The sequence below is a fragment of the Oryx dammah genome, unplaced genomic scaffold (genome assembly GCF_014754425.2).
Source record: "Oryx dammah isolate SB20612 unplaced genomic scaffold, SCBI_Odam_1.1 HiC_scaffold_11163, whole genome shotgun sequence".
Lineage (NCBI taxonomy): Eukaryota > Metazoa > Chordata > Mammalia > Artiodactyla > Bovidae > Oryx > Oryx dammah.
In genome coordinates, this window is record NW_024080556.1 from 2,467,455 (window position 1) to 2,490,228 (window position 22,774).

General features: G+C 35.8%; 1 protein-coding gene across 1 annotated transcript in view; it reads right to left on the minus strand.

Moving 5' to 3' along the window:
- The window catches only part of LOC120860691 (angiopoietin-1), a 296,807-nt gene that overhangs the window by 53,017 nt on the left and 221,016 nt on the right, over nt 1-22,774 (minus strand). Inside the window, exons 5-6 of the mRNA XM_040236442.1 lie at nt 12,110-12,237; nt 1,733-1,834 (exon numbers count right to left, since the gene is read on the minus strand). Coding sequence (XP_040092376.1) covers nt 1,733-1,834; nt 12,110-12,237 — 230 coding nt within the window. The remainder of the gene's footprint in view (nt 1-1,732; nt 1,835-12,109; nt 12,238-22,774) is intronic.

Genomic DNA, 22,774 nt, shown 5'->3' on the forward strand with positions numbered 1-22,774 from the left:
AAAACCTGGGTTCTGCAGCTTGTATGGACTGATTCAAGACTAGCCAATTTGTCTGTAAGTATGACATTCCCCTAGTCCTTTAAATTTCACCCTGATCTCTGGATTGTGGAGACAGATTTGAGAGCCTTGCCTCCTGTCTCCTTTCCAGCTTACCTCAAAATGAAAGCTCTTTCTTTTCTCAAAAGCCTGTGCCATAGGATTGGCTTCTTTAGCCCTTGCTCAGTAACATCATCTTTATTCTAAGTTCTCACAGTTAATCTTGTGTATTTTTGGTCTAGGTTGAAAGACATCACATTTATCTTTGTAGAACTCTACCTTGTTGGCTTTGGCCAACCTTGCTATCTTGAGTTTATGGAAGATATCAAGATTCCAACTTTGTGTAACTCCAAACTTTATTAACTTACTTTCAGTGTTAAATCTGATAAAAAAAAAAAATACTGTAGATAAAGAGACACCAGTAGACACTTTCCTTCATTTCTTAAAACCCTTTGTTTACTGATGTTTGGTCAATTACTAACCTACTAATGGGTAAACTGCAATGTTGACAAGCAAACCACAGTTTTTACACATTTTCAACATGAATATCAAGGCAGAACTTAGGTTAGTACAATATTTCTCTTTATCTCTTTCTTTACTTTCTGAGAGGAGAATCTGTCAAAAATTTGTCAAGACAAGAATTACCCGGAACATTTAGATGTAAAAGATGAGATTAGTTTGCAAAAGGAAATCCTCTTCCATTACTGTTTCTTGATAATTTATCAGCAGACTTTAACAGTTAATATTGTAGGCACTATCTGATTATTGGATTATGGATTATTTCAACCATCTACTGTATTATCTTGGAAAGATTGATCTCTCAACTTGCTCAGTTTCCTCTTAAAATGGGGACAGTATTAACCAATACATTTGATATAAAAATTAGATAAGAACTTATGTATGAGACTTGTACATAAAAATACTGAAAGGGTAGCTATGATGATGGTGATAATGGTAATGATATTATCTACTGTTATTCTGGAGACTGCAATCACATCTCCCAGTTCATACCCTTGTGTACTTGTCTTACTTTGAATCTGGATTGGTCCTGTCATCAACTTTAACTAAAAGAATACAGTAGAAGTAACATGCCATTTCTGGGTTTAATAAATCTTCAAAGACCTGGAAGCTTCTATTTTTGTGCTCAAAGGATGTCAACTGCCACATAATGAATCTGATAACCCTGGATCACTATACTGGGGGAAGCCCACCCTAGCCACATTGGAGGAGTTTTCAGTCCATAGCCAGCAACAACTTGCCAGCCACTCAAGTGAAGTCATTGATGGTGCCCCCCAGTTCTGCTCCACAGCCCACAGCCCTATACACTTCTCTTGTCCTGGCTTACGTATCCCAGACTGGGTCCGAATTCTAGCTTCCTCCACCCTCATTCAATCAGGAACAAATTCAGATAATATATAATAGTTTGCTAAATAATTTCAGTAACATATTTTTATTTCTGATGTACACATGGAAATCATTTATTGAAAAAGATTTATGAGTGCTTTGTGTTTAATGAGAATAATGTCAGGAATGTATCATTTTATTTTTAAAATAAAATGTATCATTTTATTTTTAAAATAAAATGTATCATTTTATTTTTTAAAAGACATCTAAAAATACAAGGGCTTATCACACAGTGTAGTGAAGAAAATCTCACTATAAAATGTCAAAAACTATGTAAATTCTTCCAACTTACCATTTTATATTCTTTCCAGCCTCTTTGGAAATCTAGACTTCCATCTTCACGATGCTGTATTACAGTCCAACCTCCCCCATTGACATCCATATTGCAAAATACCTGACAAAGAAACATAAAGCCAAGTGAAAATTATGTCTAATTTAAAGAAACAGGTATCAGATATGTTTCAAAACAGAAATAGGATGGATAGCCTTATACAAAAAAATGATGACAAATTGCCAAGTTGAAAATATTAATTCAGATATTTTATTGGCTACTTCTTCCTATATCCAAGTTGTTTCTGATTAAATTCCATCAAATGTGCATAAATTACTTGTAAAGTTTTGAATCAGTCAGCTGAAAACTGTCTCTCTCAGTCACAGACTATAAAAATTATTTTTAAAAACTTGTCTTAAATGGCAATAGGCACTGTGAATAATCAATTTTTTAAAATGTTACTAAAGTTTCCAAAATTACATACTATTTTACTGCTAAAACAGAAGATTTGGAATTTTTATCTTTAGTTTATTAAATTACAATATGCCAATAATAAAGGTTTTGGAAAAATGGTGTTTAAAACTCATGTATATTTAGTATTTCACATTTCATTGCATATTTACTCCTATACACTCGTATACTATAATAATTATTCTTGACGGTTCAGAATAACATTAGAGGCAAAACTTGGTCCCCAGCATATGGAGAACACATTATTTGCTTGAATTTTCATCATGAACAATACAAGGAGAACATGACATACTATATTCCTTCTGACTGTGAGAAGCTTTTCTTTTGCATGTGGAAAAGTTATCCAAATCTTTCAAAGACTTATGCTTATTTCAATTATTCTAAATATAATGGTATTTATTTAGAAATGGATTCATTTCCCCCAGAGCCCACCAAGGAGAGAAACATATCTGCAATAGGATTATCTTTAGAGAGCAATCACTGTAATTGATGAAGCATGAATGTGGCAGCTTGATTATTTAAGGGCTCAGCAATGAGGAGCATCATTCCCCTGGCAATCATTCCTACTAATGCAATTTGGAAGCTGGCTAAAGGTGTAGATATGAGGCAACAGCAGCAGGCAGGCTGTGTGGGCACAGAGCCTGATTAAAGGGAAAAACCTCAAGTGTTTTCCCTGAGGCATTAAATTTTGAGTACAAATGGTGAAAGGGTATGAAAACATTGGCAAGAACTGTCATTCTAAGGACAAATTGTCCATGTATTTCCTCGGAGTAAAGGGAACTATGAAATACATACTTAACTGTAAGCATATGAAAATAGGCAGAATGCTCTCCTGTGGACTCTTCCTCTAACTTGACAACAGCCGCCCATCAGTATGCACTCATCATCAGGAGGAACTGACTCCCTTCAAGATTACAGATTTGAAATGCCCCTCCCTATCTTAAAGTTCTACTAATCCCTTAGTTTCTATGCACCTGCTCTTTGTCCTCAACATAACCCCTATCTAGTCTTTTGTCTTCCTTAATTCTAATTCAATTTTTTCACCCCACAAGCATTTTGGGGCACTGAGTCTATGATACAACTGGTAATATTTTGATGAAGAAAATATGGATCATATCATCAAAACACCTAAAAGTTTAAATAGTGATTGCTCCCACAGAAATAAGACAATGTAAGAATTCACAATTTTCAACTCCAGTGGCCTGAAGAATAATAGAGTCAGCAATCTAAATGAGAAATTTAAGGAATAGAGCTAACGTGAGAAAAGAAATGACCATGGTTTGGGAAACCTAATGTTTAGGAGAGTACAGTCATCCAAAGAGGGGAGTTTACTGATTAGAGATGATGTAATTATAGGCAGATCAAGAATGAATAAGAATAAGGATAAGAGAATGAGGGACTAAGAAAGGAATAGTCATAACAATAGAATGCCTTTTAAGTGCTAAATAATTTAAACACTTCACTGCATTTTCCAATTTATCTCACAACAGCCCTTAAATGTAGGTGTGATTATTATGTCCATTTTGCAAATGAAAAACCTCAGACTTCAAGTATTTCAAGAACTTATCAATGGTTATTATTAATAAAACAAGTACTGAATTTAGGATTTGAATCCCTTGTTCTAAATTATACTGGGAGTAATCTTGAAAGAAGCAGTTGATACCATAAAGACAGATTTCTAAAGAAGTTTAAAAAAAATAGTGGAAACAGATATGGGGAGGGGTGATGGCCTAAGAATGGGGTTTGGTGAACAACTGATGGAGAAAAAAAACAGAGATCAATAATCTTTAGGTAGGCAGGAAATTCATTTTATTTGCTACTGTGCCTAGTGTCTAGAGTGCCTAGAGTGCCTAGCGTATCAGTTCAGTTCAGTTCAGTTCAGTCGCTCAGTCGTGTCCAACTCTTTGAGATCTCATGAATCTCAGCACGCCAGGCCTCCCTGTCCATCACCAACTCCCGGAGTTCACTCAGACTCACGTCCATCGAGTCAGTGATGCCATCCGGCCATCTCATCCTCTGTTGTCCCCTTCTCCTCCTGCCCCCAATCCCTCCCAGCATCAGAGTCTTTTCCAATGAGTCAACTCTTCACGTGAGGTGGCCAACCTACTGGAGTTTCAGCTTTAGCACATTCCTTCCAAAGAAATCCCAGGGCCGATCTCCTTCAGAATGGACTGGTTGGATCGCCTTGCAGTCCAAGGGACTCTCAAGGTCTTCTCCAACACCACAGTTCAAAAGCATCAATTCTTTGGCACTCATGACCACTGGAATACGGAATGAAGCAGGGCAAAGACTAATAGAGTTTTGCCAAGAAAATGCACTGGTCATAGCAAACACCCTCTTCCAACAACACAAGAGAAGACTCTATACATGGAAATCACCAGATGGTCAACACTGAAATCAGATTGATTATATTCTTTGCAGCCAAAGATGGAGAAGCTCTATACAGTCAACAAAAACAAGACCAGGAGCTGACTGTGGCTCAGATCATGAACTCCTCATTGCCAAATTCAGACTGAAATTGAAGAAAGTAGGGAAAACCATTAGACCATTCAGGTATGATCTAAAGCAAATCCCTTATGATTATACAGTGGAAGTGAGAAATTGATTTAAGGGACTAGATCTGATAGATAGAGTGCCTGATGAACTATGGAATGAGGTTCGTGACACTGTATGGGAGACAGGGATCAAGACCATCATCGTGGAAAATAAATGCAAAAAAGCAAAATGGCCTACCTTATAGTAGGCACTAAATGAATATTTGTTGAATAACTAGAGATGCAATAAGGAAAGATAAAACAGGAAAACTTGATTAATGGACTGCAATGAAAGTTGGGGATGGATTTCAAGTTTGGGGAGTGTTCAACTTGGTCAAATATTCCAGAGAAGTCAAGATAAATAAAGATTAAGAAAATACACATTTAAATTTAGAATGAAGGAGCCTTTAGTGATCTTGAAGAGAGAGACTGCAGGATTCCTATAAGAATAAAATCCAGATGGCTCATTTTACAGAGGACATTGTTGGTGATTCGAGACAGCGGCCAAAGTGGAACTCTACTGGTAAAACAGATAAGAGTAAGTGAAAATGTCAAGGAGATATTTTCTTAGAGGAAACTAATGTTACTTATATTTTAATTAAATTTTACCCTGCCTTGACTGGGTAATTTAGATTTTTTTCCCAGATTTTGATTTCCTAATGGACACTGATTGCCTGAAAGTTTGCCAAAATGTGCCTGCAAACCTATGAAGTCCATTTACACACTCAGGGAAAGGAATAATCACAACTATAAATATATAGTGTGTAGAGAGAACTGTTCTTTACAGTTTTTTTTTGTCACTATTACCTATGTTATTAAAATTCTATGCACTTAAAAGTTTTGAAAAAGTGATTTTTTAAAAAAATCACTTGCTAATTTTAGAAAAGACAACTTTCCTTTTAAACAAAGGTATCTAGTAACTTGCACATCTTAAGATATGCTGGGAGTGTTTCTTAGGTAAAGACCCAAAGAAAGTTAACCCAGAGGAGAGAGAAGTTACCCAGGCAGATTACTGCCTTGGAAGCTAAAGTGCAGGGAAGTTAAGAAGTTAGATTTACACTCCACAATTCCTACTGGGACTCAGTAATAACAGCAAAGTTAACAGCTGCTTTTTGGTGAATATGGACACAATAGAAGGGAATGATGTATTGGTTAGGGGCGTGGACTTAGGTGCTACATTACCTGTGTTTAAGTCCCATCTCAGCCCTAACTATGTTGTAGATCTTTTGCAAGGATTTAATTAATTAACGCATATAGTTTTCAGAACAGTGCTTGGCATATAACAAGCTTTGTCATTAGTCTCTTAGATGTGTTTTACATATGTGATGTGTATTTATATTGTGATATATACTTTATGTATACAATATCTCATATATCATAATAGGTTACTATTATATATTTCATATAATTTATTATTTATTATGGCTAATATAAAACATATAAAGCCCAAACATGTAGAAATTCAAAAAAATGTCCTTATGATTACAATTACCAGATTCTAATTAATAATACTAGCATCATTAATTTCTAAGCACACTTTCTATTGCACACATATTTATGTAATATATATGCATATATGTATATGTCCATATGTACATGTGAAGTTGGGCTTCCCAGGTGGTTCAGTGGTAAAGAACGGCAAGGCAGGAGCTGCAGGGGAGCCGGGTTTGACCCCTGGGTTGGAAAAGTCCCCTGGAGGAGGAAATGGCAGCCCACTCTAGTATTCTTGCCTAGACGATCCCATGGACAGAGGAGGGTCAGTCCATGGGGTCACAAAGAGTCAGACACGACTGAGCTACCAAGCTCATATGAAGGTGGATTAGTGCTAGCAACCTGCCACACACACAAGACTATGATTTTTAGTCAGAAGAAAAACAAAAAGCCTATGCTTAACAGATGAAAGAAGTTCAAAAAGATAGGTGGTTGGTTTTGAAAGATTTGAGACATGAAAGGACTTGAAAAGTTCCTTTGCCAATATAGTGTGGTCTGTGCTATCTGGCGGTAACCTTCCTGTAGATGCAGGCGCCTTGCTCCATTTACTATGACTGTTGCATTTATTGATCATATGACTTGGGCTTAACTCTATCCAAGAACAGATTGAACTGGCTCCTATCCCAGGCAAGGTCAAAGCTTTCAAGCATTAAAAATCTTTTAACATAATAATGATTTAAACCCAAACAAAAAGGGGAAATTCGATTCACATAGTTTTTATGCTTTTATGCTACATACAAGTTGGAATGATTAACCTTGTGAGTGTTAATTATTTTTCCATAACCTTAAATAAAAAAGGCTCAATACATTTGTTATAGTCCTTTTCCAAGAATTAGGGAAATTATAGATTCAGAAACAAATTTTTAAATATTTTATAGTAATCAGAGCTATTATTTAATGGTTTGTTTTACTGTATGAAACTAAGCAGATTACAGAGCACTTGGTTTTAGAAAGTTATGAAATCAAAGGAAAAATCCTTGCTTCCTACTACCATGTACTGAAGGAAATTCAGAGTAGAAAATATCCACAAGCCATTAATAATGAAAAAAAGTAAAAAACAGATATATAAATGATCTAATTCTCATTTTCTATCTGCTTGAAAATTTTAAGAGTCCTAGAAAACTGCCTTTGGCTTCCACATCACATTTGAGAAGATAATACTTTTCTAACTTTTGCAGACATTCTTTCTTGGCAGGGAATGATGTCAGTTAAAACAACTATAAAACAACTGTGTATACTTGCAAATTTCACTCTGCCTAAAATTAATAATTCATACTAATAGTTTTTGTTAATTGCCTAAATAGGTCAATTTAATTGATTAATCCATATATCATACATAGCTAGACATTTTGTTTTGTTTTTACATAGACTTGCCTTGCTAGAATTTCTGTAAGTATTAAAATGAGCAAAATTTTTGCTAAGCATATCATGATTAGCACCAAACTTTATAGCCACAAAGCAAAATATATGTAGAAGGGTGATGGTCCTAAGGATGCCTTTTCTAAGCACTTTTTATAGAACTTTTTTACAGAACTGAGAGGATACCAATGATCTATATAAAAATAAGAGAAGGCAATGAGATTACAGGGTGGGAGGAAGTAGGGTGGCTTACAATCAGACCTGACAATGAACTCTTAGCTGTGTCACTCACATAGGTTCCTATAAAAAATTATGAATGGTGTAGCTTCAGTCATCACTAATATAAGTAATTATCTCACTTAGCTCCCTGTTAGGATGGTACAGTCTAGAGTTGATATCTTTGTTACAAAGCCTGTATTCAGTATTTGCTATGTGATTTGGGCAAGTTATTTTTCTAAAATAGGGATAATGAGAGCACCTCTATATATCATACAGTTATTGAAAGGGATAAACAAGTGAATATATATATCTAAAGTGCTCAAAACAGAAACTGGCAAACTGTAAATGCACAGTACATTTGAACTATTATATTAATCAGTTTCTCAATAACATTGGGAAGTTCACACAATGTTTGTTCTTACTAATTCTAAGGTATGTGACTATAACAAGGAAATTTGCTACTTACTAGTAAGTGCAGGTATATCATCCTAAAATGTCCATCTCCATAACAGAACATTATTACTACTGGCAAAAGGATCATAACCTCAAAGGGGAAACAAAACAAGGGAATGAACACTTAAATCAAGAAGCCCAAAGTCTTTCCTTCCTTATGGTCAGTTATCTCTCCCTCTCACCACACTCTGCTGTTATTTCCAATTAAACTAAACCTAATGACAGTAAAAATAACATGTGAATTTCTCCTTCTTCCTCTGAAGAAATATAAGTGCCATTTCTATAGTGATAAAATTTGCCTCTTATAGGCCTATATTGATATTATTGCTAATCTATCTGGGGTACTATTTCTCTCTAGGCCCAAATGTAACAAGTCTAATCCAGCATATATTTAGCATTTGCGGCTTCAGTATTTTAGATTTTTTTAAATTTAAGAACAATATTGAAGTTCTCTAATATGAAAAATTCATCATGTTGCAGAGGCATAAATTTAAATCATTCTGTTTCTGTAACCCAACATAGAAGTCACTGAACTTGTGAACTGGATCCTCTAACCCATTCGTTTATGTAAATCTTAAAAAAAAAAGCAAATTCATTTAAGTTTATAAGTTGTTATTCAAGTGTATGACTTCCCTAGTGGCTTAGTTGGTAAAGAATCTGCCCTACAATGCAGGAGACCCAGGTTCGATCCCTGGGTACGGAAGATCCCCTGGAAAAAGAAATGGCAACCCTCTTCAGTATTCTTGCCTGGAGAATTCCACGGACAGAAGAGCCTGGTGGACTACAGTCCAAAGGATTGTAAAGAGCTAGACATGACTGAGCAACTAACTTTCACTTTCATTCAAGTTTATGAGTTAAGATAAGATACTTTTCTTCCACCCTAACAGTAGCAGCGGTTCTGCAAATAGTCTGCGAATTATTTGTTTCTCAAAGCATTCTGAACTAGAATAGAGTTATGATTATTGCATAACTTAAATTTAATGGAATATCAAACTTTACTTGTAATACCCTCACTAAGGGCCATGTGCTAGTGTTGATGGACTGAAAAAAGATTCTTAAAGTATGAAAGTTAATCTAAAAACTTTAAAAAACATTTTATTTTTATATTCATACATAATAATTATTAAGAGTCTAAAAGGAGGGTCACTTAATGTTTTTAGTTAACTTTATAGTCCCTATGTTAGAGGAGAAGTGATAATCGTTTAGGGGTTTGTATCAGGTCTTGGGAAGAACTACAGGTAAACTGCATTAAGTATTTACATTAGCTCGGGTTCTCTCCTCCAGGGCACTTTCTGACACACTTTACATGCTCTCTGTATGATGTGTCAGTGTGGGCATGTACAGCATGCCTGTGCTTGTGTATGAACTGAATTTAAGTCTGATTTTAAGATACCAGCAAGCAGAATAGGAAGGCTTCATGTCATATGATCCAAATGATTCAAAAGGCTGCTTTGGTGACTGCAGCTATGAAATTAAAAGATGCTTACTCCTTGGAAGGAAAGTTATGACCAACCTAGACAGCATATTAAAAAGCAGAGACATTACTTTGCCAACAAAAGTCTGTCTAGTAAAGGCTATGGTTTTTCCAGTGGTCATGTATGTAGGTGAGAATTGGACTATAAAGAAAGCTGAGCACCGAAGAATTGATGCTTTTGAACTGTGGTGTTGGAGAAGACTCTTGAGAGTCCCTTGGACTGCAAGGAGATCCAACCAGTCCATCCTAAAGGAGATCAGTCCTGGATGTTCATTGGAAGGACTGATGTTGAAGCTGAAACTCCAATACCTTGGCCACCTGATGCGAAGGGCTGACTCATTTGAAAAGACCCTGATGCTGGGAGGGACTTGGGGCAGGAGGAGGAGGGGACGACAGAGGATGAGATGGTTGAATGGCATCACTGATTCGAAGGATGTGGGTTTGGATGGACTCCAGGTGTTGGTGATAGACTTGGAGGCCTGGCGTGCTGCAGTTCATGGGGTCGCAAAGAGTCGGTCAAGACTGACTGACTGAACTGAACTGAATACTTTCCTCGCTTCCCTGGTGGTTCAGATGGTAAAGAATCCGCCTGAAAAGCAGGAGACTCGGGTTCAACCCCTGGGTCAGGAAGATCCCCCAGAAAAGGAAATGGCAACCCACTCCAGCATGCTTGCCTGGAGAAATCCATGGACAGAGGAACAGGCTACAGTCCATGGGATTGCAGAGGTGGATACCACTGAGCAACTAACCCTTTCACTTTACTCCTAAACTTGCTATAATACGTTCACAGTTTTGTTTTGTTTTTTTTTAAAGACATGGTACACCTGATTCAGTGAAAATTTTCACAGAAGCTCAAAAAGAAATACAGTGAAATCAAACTTCTCTGGTAGGTAACCCGGGTAGCAATGTACATAACTGCCTGCCACCTCTTTTACCTGCTGTACCGTCTTTATTTCTCGTCACTTTGACAGCACAGTATAGGTCTCTTTTCAGAAGAAAATTTTTGTCCCAGCAAAGGGAAAAACTATTGAGCTAACTTAACCCACTAATCCTCATTGGAATCAGCAGGGCTGGTAGAGTCCAGACTTTGCCTCTTGACAACTGTATGACAACTGGCAAGCTGGTCTCCAAGATGTATTTCCCTCACCTATCAAAGGAAATGAACAGTCGGAATGACTAAGTTAGGCTTACTTACTATATACTACACAGAAGTGTTGACATTATCATCAGCAGGTCACCTATTCATTCATTCATTTCAGCACATATTTACTGAGGACCACTATGCTCCAGAAACTATTCTGGGTCCCAGGAAGTCAAAGATAAAAGTAAAATCCTTCCCTTGTAGAACTCTGATAGTGAGCAAATCATGCAAAGTTGTTTGAGAGAATCAGGGAAAACCTCTGAGAGTGTGTGCATAGTACCTAGAAAAGGTGGGAACACAGAGCTGGTAATTTAGGTGGGGCAATGAGAGGAAAAAGATTGTTCCATCCTTTGAGGATAAAGCACTGCAAGGACAGGTGGTCCTCTCAGGGTCTTGGGCATCTGATTAAAGCTTTTCATTGCTGAAGAACAGAGTTCTCCTCAAGGCTCTCCATAAACCCTGTTGCAGTCTCTATCATTGCACTTCTTCAGCACATTACAATTTCTCCGTATTTGTCTGTCTTCACCACTACATTGGGAACTGTTTTATATTATGTCTCTAGTCATTCACTGACAAATAAATGACATACACTTACTATGTATTGAATGAAGGAATGGATGGATGATTTAATGAAGAAATAGGAAGAAAGAGTAAATATAGAAGAGATATAACAGCAAGAAGACAGTGTTTTTCTTACTTCAAAGTATACTTGGATCCTGTTCAATATACTGATGAAAAATATCCTCCAACAAAGTCCTTTAGGAAAATATGCAAAGCAAATCCTTTCAGGATCATGAATTAAGATAGAGTGTCTTTCTCTACCCTAATAAGAGCAGAGGTTTTGGAAATATGTCCCTAGCTCCCTCTTCACAGTATTTGAACACAGATGACATGTACCATCTTGTCCTTGGGACTTTGGAAGATGGGTCCTCAGTTATTCCCATGAGCTGGAAGTATGTGCCTTCAACATGTAATCTGTATAAGGCAAGAATTTATGAACAAATGGGATATCCTAGGAATGAGCAGAGGGTAAATGGAAAACTGCGTGTGAAATAGGGATAGGACATGTGGGGGTTGGAAGCGGTCTGTACAACCGGGTTTTCATCTTTTATGGACCTGGGAAACAGAGTATCTTTAGGAGAAAAGAGCTTAGGCATATATAGTTTTGGTTTAACAAGCTCACAAATCAATCTGATTATTCAGCAATTCAACTAGGATCTGCTTTACATCTCATAAACAAACACTTCTGGTTTTACCTTTTTGGGTTCTGGCATATTATTAATATAAATAGTGTAGATTCCACTTTTATTAAAACCAGCTTGATATACATCTGCACAGTCTCTAAATGGCTTTTCTTCCTCTTTTTTTCCTCCCTTTAGTAAAACTGCAAAAAAAAAAAAAAAAGATCGCAATATGTGAATATCAGTACCATTAGTTCCCAAATGGACTTCAAGTATAGCCAAGCAAGTCTTCATTTCCTCCAAACAAATGTCAATGTTGTATTTATTGAAAAATCAATCATAGGAACAATACTAGATTTGAAGTGACAGAATTACAAAACTATAAGAAAAATGTGATTAATTTATAACTGAGTATTTTTTCATATTTGGCTTAATTTCTTAGATCTTGTTTTTCTCTATCACTTTCAGAACATCAACTCAATAGACAAATAATCTGATCATGAAATACTGACATTGGTAACAATTATGTCAATGTTTCTGCAATATTCCTAAAACCTTCTTAGCTATATTTTACAGGAGAGTTTGAAAAATGCTACCATTTTTGGAGCAGGAAGAGTTGAAGATAAATTCAAATATAAAAATACAATATAAAGGTTTAATATGCTAAAAGGATTTACTATTTTTCTGGGGTTTTATATTGAAGTTCTTCTAGAATTTTTTAGTTTTAGAAAACTCTCAAAATAAAAAATAGATGTCTCTGATTCAATTTAAGTATCTAGAGTGAAAGGGAAGTGAACTTTGATTTTTATTTAATGGCCTGAAGTTAAGCTATCAGGTAAATGACATAAAAATAGAAGAACAAAAATCAGTAAGATTTGAAATTAAGTTATATAAGTGGAAGAGCTAAATAGGGGCTGGAAGTCTAATAGGAAAAGAAATTTAATTAGAGAGAGTCTCTACCGGGAGGAATTTTATTTCATTCACGGATCTTCATCCATTATTAAATTCTTATTATGAGATCAAAATACAAAGATGATTCATTTAATAGTTTTTAACTAAAAATATATGCAGCATATATAGAAATTATTTATGATTTAGTATTTTCTAATAAATATACATTATTCTAGCAATTTGCTTCATTACCCTCTTCTTGAAGTTAAGATTCAGAATATTTTATAATTTTGCCCTTAAAGTCTCTAGTTGTTTAATCATCTGCTTTAAATCACTCTGAGTCACAATGGTATTTTAAAATAATAACATCAAAGGTAAACTATGAATCAATGCTTTTAAATTGATTTTAAATGTTCTAACAATCTAAAATACTAACCTGATTTCAATTTGACACACAATGTTACTACTTTACATGCAATTCAAAATGAACAGTCTAATCTTTATAAGAAGAATGACTATCTCAATATAAATTTTTCATATTTTCAAAAATAACTATGATTCAAGTAAATGAAATATCCATGTCAGATATGTTGCCATAACAAAAATACAGAATTATAACATTTAATAGCATTATAGTTCTCTATATAGCTCACGTTTACACTAATGATTTTGCTTACTTATACTAAAAAGTACTTCTAAATATCATCATCACAATTGCAATATCAACACAAAATAAGTAATCAGAGGACTAACAGTTCATATGCTAGTAAAGCATTGCACAGAATGCATGCTCATAGCAATTAAAAATGAGAACTTATGTACTCAAAAAGCCATCTTTAATGGCATTGGGCATGTCAATGGATTATATAAAGGTCTTTTTTTCAAAACATCAGTGCATTTCACTTGTGCTTTACTTACTTTAAGCTATCCGGACTATTATTTTTCTAAAATAAACTTTCTAAATTGTAAATGCTTGTTCTTCTGTTGAAAAATTAAAAATAACCAAAACAGATGCAATAAGAAAGGGATGTAAAGAAATATTAACTAAAATTTATAATCCCGTGAGAGGATGCACAACCCAGGAAGATGTGGTCAAGAGGAATTTAACGGTAAACCCATGTTTCTTTTTTGGGTTAGAGATGGAGAAAATCGTTTCTCTAAAGAAAGAGAAAACTCTTCCTTGTTAAATGTACCACTTCCTGCCCTCCCTTATTTAGTTATGTAAGGCGCACACATTCCTTTCCCACTTCTCTGCCACTTCCCTTCCCCTTTTCTTTTCCTCTTCAGGATGATGCCAGTGAAGATTGTTGTATGGGAAGAGGGAAGTTATTTCACACACATTTTCAATAACACAGAAAAAAGTAAAAGTTAGATACTGTCTTATTTTCTGGAAACTAATTTATAAAATGATGTTCAAGCTATGAATGTAAGTCTTATAACTAGAAAGATGGTTTGAGGAGTCTACCATAAAAGGTACAAGTAGTACCCTGAAAAAAGTACAAAGAATTGAAATACACTTTTCAAGAAATGTAATAGAAAAAAAGCCTATTTGAAATGACCAAGGTTTTGACTGAGCAGCATAGAGAACACAGCTGAGGTTAGAAAGCATGCATTTGAATGGCATTAAACAGCTTCACTTTAGTGTTTGCAATCTAGAAGTGGGGGTGAGAACTTGAATAAACATCCTCCCTTGGGTCAGGATTTACCCATACAAGGGGCTACTGCATGAAAGGACGGTGGAAGGAAGGCACTAGCAATTCACCTGAACCTTTCCTTCATGTCTCACTCTCAGACTGAAGATAGGAAGAAAGAAAAAGAAGGTTAGGAGGAGGCAGATAGTAACAGTGGGGTACAATACTATGGACATGTTGTTGTAGTTATGGCACCATATCTGATATAGATATTTCATTTTCTTGAAATACAGTCTGGTGTTTTTGAAATATTGAAACACATTATTTCCAGAAAGATTAGACTGCTTTTTACTTACTTAACGGGCTTCCCTTGTAGCTCAGTTGGTAAAGAATCTGCCTGCAGTGCAGGAAACCTGGGTTCGATCCCTGGGTTAGGAAGATCCCCTGGAGAAGGAAATGGCAACCCACTCCAGTATCCTTGCCTGGAAAATCTCATGGACAGAGGAGCCTGGTGAGCTGCAGTCCATGGGGTCGCAAAGCGTCAGGCATGACTGAGCGACTAATAGAACACTTTTACTTACTTATTAGTAACAGAATCCTTGAAATTTTGATCCAGACTACACTTAAAATACTACAGCATTTGAAAGCAATTTAAAAGTTTCATTCAGAGCTTACCTTTACATCTGTATAATATTCTATGGTCTGATGACCCCTTCTATAGGAGTAGATTGATTTTCAGTTCCTCTTGCTTTCCTTTTAATGTATAAAGTGGGGTGTTTATGAGGCAAGTATGTGAATTACATAACAGAGTGACTGAATTATAGTAAGTACCAAGAAATGGTAGTTAGTTAGTGTTATGGTAAAAATATCATTGATGGCAACACTATATTATTTTCTTTCTTATGGAAAAGACATTTAGGCTGTGGAAGGCTAGCCAGTCTACCACACATGTGGGTGAAGGCTTGTGTGGGAAGCAGGAAGCTCTTTCACACATATCTTCAATAACAGAAAAAAAGGAAAAGTTGGGTATGATGGATGTTGAATGGAGTGGTGGATGCTACTGTCTTCCATCCGAAAATCCAAATACTGCAGCTGACTAAACGCAGGGAAGTTACATTTGACTGGTTACATTTAGGACTATATCAAGTTGGCCCCTCCCTGTCAGAGTTGGGTAACTGGATTATTTCATTCATTGACTACATCAGGTTAAATCACTAAGTCAAAGAAACCCAGGAATCTAATCTTGCTGTATGTGCTAGTCACTCAGTCATGTCTGACTCTTTGCAACCACATGGACTGTAGCCCACTAGGCTCCTCTGTCCATGAGGATTCTCCAGGCAAGAATCCTGGAGTGACTACCATGCCTTCCTCCAGGGGATCTTCCCAAGCCAAGGATTGAACCCAGGTGTCCTGCATTGCAGGCAGATTCTTTACTGTCTGAGCCACCAGGGAAGCCCAATCTTGCTGTATAATATAAGCTTTATCTATTAAGAATTAAAAATTATTTCAGATGAAATGATATATGATATGTATACCGATATGCTGCTTGTAGAGATTTTAATCTTATAACTCCCATTTTTCATGACTATTTTCTTTGTCAAATACTGGAGAATATAAAATTTAGTGTTATTCTTAGATACTGTAAAACTAGAGATAGTAAACATTTTAAAACATAGAAAGACCATAACAAAGATGAATTAACTGAACAGGATAAATGATCAGAAAGAAGGATAAATTTTTGTAGGAGGTCTTGAGATTCAATAAGATGGAAAATAATGCCTGCAGGAATATAAGATAAATGGCAAGAGACAAACATGAAAAACCTGATGGAAGAAGATAAAAGAAGCATCAACTGGACAGAGCAGGGAGGGGCGATCTGGACATATGGTATGCTGTTTTAGTTTCTGAAAATGTAGTTTAACTTGTTATAATAATACACTGGTTTAAAGCATAAATTTTTAAAAAATGATCTTTACCTGTAAAAGTTCCTTCTTTGACCACATACTCTTGTATTTCTTCTCCCATTCTTTAATTCTTATGAGTTTGTCTTTTAGAGTCTAGATCCTCACCACTATCTGCCTCCTCCTAACCTTCTTTTTCTTTCTTCCTATCTTCAGTCTGAGAGTGAGACATGAAGGAAAGGTTCAGGTGAATTGCTAGTGCCTTCCTTCCATCGTCCATTCATGCAGTAGCCCCTTGTATGGGTAAGTCCTGACCCAAGGGAGGATGTTTATTCATGTTCTCATCCCCACTTCTAGATTGCAAACACTAAAGTGAAGCTATTTAATGCCGTTCAAATGCATGCTTTCTAACCTCAGCTGTGTTCTCTATGCTGCTCAGCCAAAACCTTGGTCATTTCTAACAGACATTTTTTCTATTACATTTCTTGAAAAGTGTATTTCAAATCTTTGTACTTTTATCAAGACTAAATCTTACTCCTGTCTTCTCTCACTATTTATATGTGACCTTTTTTTAATGCTTTGCTATGAAGATCGAAGACATTTGAAATAAGTCTTCTTTGCCCATCTTTCCGCTTGCCTTTTTTGTTGACCTCTCTTAGTCCCCTTTTCTATTTCTCTAATTGTCCTTTCTCTTTTCTCGTCACTGGGTTCTGTCCCTCTCTTCACCTACCAATAGATGTCCCCCAACATTCTATTCTTGGATCTCTGTTCCTTTTTAATTTGCTCTTTTTGCAAACCATCTTCCATGGCTTCACACTTTTACACAGATTTGTAAGATACCAGCATTTCTGACACTGTGTGTTTGCTGTTCTCATGACTTCCAGAGTCACATTTCTACACTGAGCCGTTCCTAATGCTACTCCAACTTCATTTGTTTATGTTACCTAATATTTTCTCCAAAACCGATGTTGTCTTATTGATCCCACTATCTTCCCTCTGTTGTCATCATCAGAAATTAGTAAAAGCCTAAACATAAAATGGGCTTCCCAAGTGGCTCAGTGGTAAAGAATCTGCCTGCCAATTCAGGAGACACATGTTCAATCCCTGGGTATTCTTGCCTGCGAAATCCCAGGCCTGGCAGGCTATAGTTAATGGGACTGCAAAAGACTAGGACATGACTTAGCAACTAAACAACAACAAATACAAGACAAGTAGACTGAGGTTTTTAAATTGGTTTCTCAAATAAAAAGACTGCCTCTTACTCCTTCTTAGTTTAACCCATCCTATAATGACAATGTCAGTAAATACCGATTAAACATCTGCTATTTGCATGACTTTTTCTAGACCATGGAGATACAGACATAAGAAAACCGCAATCTGCCCTTAATGTGATCACTGTCTGAGGAAAGTAAGACCCATTTGTAGGTCTTCCATGATATCTCAAAATAGCTATAACCACGGGTAGTATCCTCCACAATAGGGAAAATCCAACTCAAGCTTGCTTAAGATAAAAGATAGTTTACTGAATCATGTAACTGAACAACCTAGGACAGAGCTTTAGGGAAAGGATGATCAGGTTTCAGTGTGATCAAGAACTGGTTTCGTTATCTTTTTCTTGACTCACTTGTTGTTGGCTCTCTACCTGGTTACAAGATGGCTAGAAACAGCTTCTCAGTCTAATGTTGCCAGTTTAAATATAAGACCAGACACAGATAATGCACACAATTACTGTTTGCAGGCAAGCATCAAGTGTATCGACAGCAGGCACAGAGACTACATGCTATTTCTGACAAGTAGACTTGGGGAAGGCTGTTCAGAAGAGATAACATCTGAATGACTAAAACATGTAAAAAAGCTCTCTGAACTAAAATTTAAGAGCTTCACCCATACCAATATCAGTAAATAAATCTAGAAAAGCCTGACAAAGGAGTCATTATTCATTCCTTATCTATACAACCAAATCTCTGTGATCTAACAGAGACACAAGCAGGTGCATGTCTGTCTTTCACCAGCCAACATTGAGTCAATAAGCAATATAAGGTACGGACTCTAGCAGCTGTTAACTTTATCTGGGTCTTCCCTTTCATTTGCTCAACCAATTTCAATCCAGATGGCATGTCTGCCACCAGGCCGATTTCAAGGAAGAACTGTGAAAGCTAAGGCAGAGGGTCACTTCAATTCAGATGAACCCTCAAGAGAAAACTTCCTGGAATGTGGAAATGGTAATTCTGAGTCTCAAAAAACCTAGCAGAGAACACAGAAGACAATTAGCCTTGCTACCAGAGACAATATAAAAAACAGGAGTCCTTGATCCTACTTATTTTCTAAGTTGCTATAAAGGGATCAATTCTTTAATTATTCTTTTTAAATCTTACATGTGGCTAGTTATTCATATCTCTCCAGTATTTAGAAAACATCAGAATGTATGTAGATCACATTATTGGTTTAAGGATGTTCCTTGTGGTATATTTTTGGCTATTAGCATTAAAGAGACAGCAGTACTAGGAACTGACCTTAGCCTGTGATTTTCAGCACAACAGGTCATTGAAGATAACTGAACATACAGTGAGTAAAACGGCATCTTTGGCAAGGTGCAAACAAGCAAGACTGATTAGATTCTTTACTCTTCAGGTGTGGGAGCATTTTGTGGAAAAGCCATCTGAAGAAATTCCCTGATATCCTAATTAATTTGAAAGAACTTTTAGAAGTGGGAGAAGGCAATATTTTAAATTTCAATGGTGTAGTAATTTTTTAAAGGTTTGTAGGCAATATTCAATATTTCAATATTTTGTGGATGGGTGAAGATGACTTCCCAATGATTTCATAAATATACATCACATGTGTATAGCTATATAAACAGATAAGATTGTTAAGCTTATAAATTAAAAGCTTCAAAATTGGTCTTATTTCATAAAAGATATATGCATATGAACCTAATATTTGTGGGTTGATATCTACATGATTGTTTTCAACCTACAAAAATGCAATTACCTATGATGAGTCTAATACATATGTAATATAAATTGCTATGTCACAAAATAACAAGCATATATTTATAAATACTTTGAAGTCTTCAGTTAAGTAGCTACAGGCTTCCTTTTGGAGAATCTACTACTCCTTTTACTCACAGTCTGTTAACTGTGGTATAAGGGAACATTTGAATATTTTTTACTTGCTGCATTATAATTTTAATTAAATTTTTGTAAAAAAACTGTTTTTACTCTCACTTCTTTACATGTATATATTTTGTAGATAACGTATAAAATCTTAACCATCATCTTGGTGGAACTTTAATAATTGTGATCAAATCAATCAGCTTTAATTAAATACTATGTGCTTAACTCTGAATTTCTTGCACTAAGTATGGTTTATATGTTTCATTTCATACTTATAAACATCTTATGAGATGGATTTATTACCATGTCATTTTATATATGAGAAAACTGAGGTTTTGAGATGCTAACTTCACCAAAACTTATAAGTAGTTTAAGTCTTTAACTGTAAAGCCAAAAGTCTTAACTACTTCTTACTGACTTCTAAAGTAATCTCAGACTCGGATAGAACTCTAATACATCATTTGTCACAGAGTGCTTTCCCAGCAATACTTAACTGCAAAGGTCCCACCTGGGTCTTAGGTGGGTCATGAATAAGCACATGCCTTAATTATTAATGGGTACAAGCTCATCTCATGGAAGCAGGAAATATGGAAAGAATGACAGGATGCAGAAATGACAAGAAAGAAGATGAAGATATGTTGAGAGAAAGATAGAAGAGAGGTACAGGTAGCAGAATTTTCTGTGAGATGGGAGCTCTCAGCAGAAATGTGAAGCAGTGATGGCCCTCAACTTCAAAAGAAGAGGATTAGGAAGTAAGAGGTCCCTGAGCAGCCACACTGAATTTAATAATGTCCATATCCTACAAGACATGCTGATCAGGGTTTTTCCCCATTAGTTTTACATATTATAAAGCCTAATTACTTGATCCTCCAGCCTATGAACCATTTGCTAGAAGCTACAAGTTTAGAGGAAGGCTGGTTGGGAAAGTTGAGAATGGGCATGTGTGTATGTTTGTGCTCATCTTCTAGAATTAGGCCAAGGAACAATAAGAAAATTGATATATTCCAAGTACTTTTTGTTCTTATGAGGAAACAATATCAATTTTTTAAAGTAGGCAAAAATAAGAAATGATAATAGTTTAGGCAGTATATAATGGATAAATTATATACATTAAAAAAGGCATCATAGTAATATGGTACAAATTAATTTATGCTGATGATTAAATTATTTTTAAAAGTGGTAATTTTATTTAGTATTATTACAGGAAAAACAGAAGAGGATGAAAATATTGCACAAAATTTGCCATCATAATATTTTAAAATTTTCTTAAAATTTTATTACTTAAAGAGACACATTATTTAAGAATATTTTGCTGCTGCTGCTGCTACTGCTGCTAAGTCGATTCAGTCGTGTCCAACTCTGTGCGACACCAGAGATGGCAGCTCACCAAGCTGCTCTGTCCCTGGGATTCTCTAGGCAAGAATACTGGAGTGGGTTGCCAGGTCCTTCTCCAATGCATGCACGCATGCTAAGTCACTTCAGTCGCACCCAACTCTGTGCAACGCCATGGACAGCAGCCCACCAGGCTCCTCTGTCCATGATTTCTCTAGGCAAGAATACTGGAGTGGGTTGTCATTTCCTTCTCCATTTATGAATATATTACTCATTACATATAATTGTAGGTAAACATATACATTTTAATAATATTGAGACATGTATAATGTACAGAAAAGATTAAATCCATGTGGACATGCATAGTACCCTATGTCACAGATGGATTGCTAATTTTATGGTGCTTTTTTTCAGTATGGAATAATGAAATGTGAAGTAATTCTATATAATATTATTTTAATTTGATTAGTGTATTTCAATAAATTTTTGAACACTCTGCTAATGTGAAGTGACTCAATGTATATTCAATGCATATTACACTTAGGGCAACTAAGAATAAAAAAATTACTAAAAGTTGAAAATGGATTTACATACAATCTCTGTTTAATCAAATGAGCATTCACTTTTTATAAAATTCATTCCTGTGTTTTCCCTTTAGGCACCCTGATGGGCAGTTAGGAGTGCTACATGATCCTTGTTATTTGTTCAGAAGGTCATTTCATTAACAAATATATCTCAGGTGTTTTTTTGTGTGTTAATTTCCCATGTAATGTTTTCAGTCTGGCTGGAATATATTGATTTTCAACAAAACATTCCTCATGCATGTGGGAAGACTTAAAGGGCATCTTTTGTGCTTTGAGTGGACAAATAATTTCAGCAAAAGCCACTAGAAATGGAATGAAAGGGCTTGGGCAACGCTGTAAACATGGAGAGAAGTTGCCACATACTTATGAAAATTGACAACAACAACAAAAAACCCCAAAGCTTATCAATTTGAAGTTTTAAATAAACAATGGCTGACACCATAGTTGTGTCACTTTGACTCTTGTGGTGAGATACACCTGAATACTACTTTACCAGCCATGATATACATGGGATTATACTCTAACTTTGGTTTCTTCAGTCCTTATGAGTGACACAACACCAAGAGAAGATATGGAATGATTAATAGGAGTCATAAAATGCATGACTTTTGGAGTGTGGTATTTTCATGTTAAGCAACCTCGCAGCAGCGCTGGAACTAGAACTCAGTTGCACTTATTCCTCTTCCTTCTAGACCAACATGCCTTGCTCTCTCGATGGTATTTGTCATAGCTGCTCCAAGACACTGGTGAGGAGTCCATCTCAGTCTAAGTCCTGTTCTAGGGACAAGGGCTGGATTTATTATGGTTGAGATTTGGTTTATTCGTCCACTTATGAGTGTGTATGTGGGGCCAAAGCAATTGGCAAAAACTTTCTTTAGGATAAAATCTCCATTTAAAATTAAATCCACAGTTCAGATTCATTGTTTTAAAGGAACTCACATTGGTTATGAAAACAGAAGATTCATACCTAAAAATATTTATGAGTACTCTCAAAGACATGATAAAATTAGAAGAGGTTTAACTTAAACAGTATTAAATTTACCAATTTATCATAAGTGCATGAAAAATGTTATGATTTATTTATCTATTCTTGGTAGGTCATATAGTGTGATTGGTAGTGTGATTCCTTGCCAGAGACAGTCCCACTTAGAATGTGAATACCCAAGCCAGAAGTAGGTTAAGATTGCAATGTACTTAGAAGCAGTCATATTGTTGGTATTCTTTGAAAGAAAGTGAAAGTCGCTCAGTCATGTCTGATTCTTTGAGACCTCATGGACTATAGGGA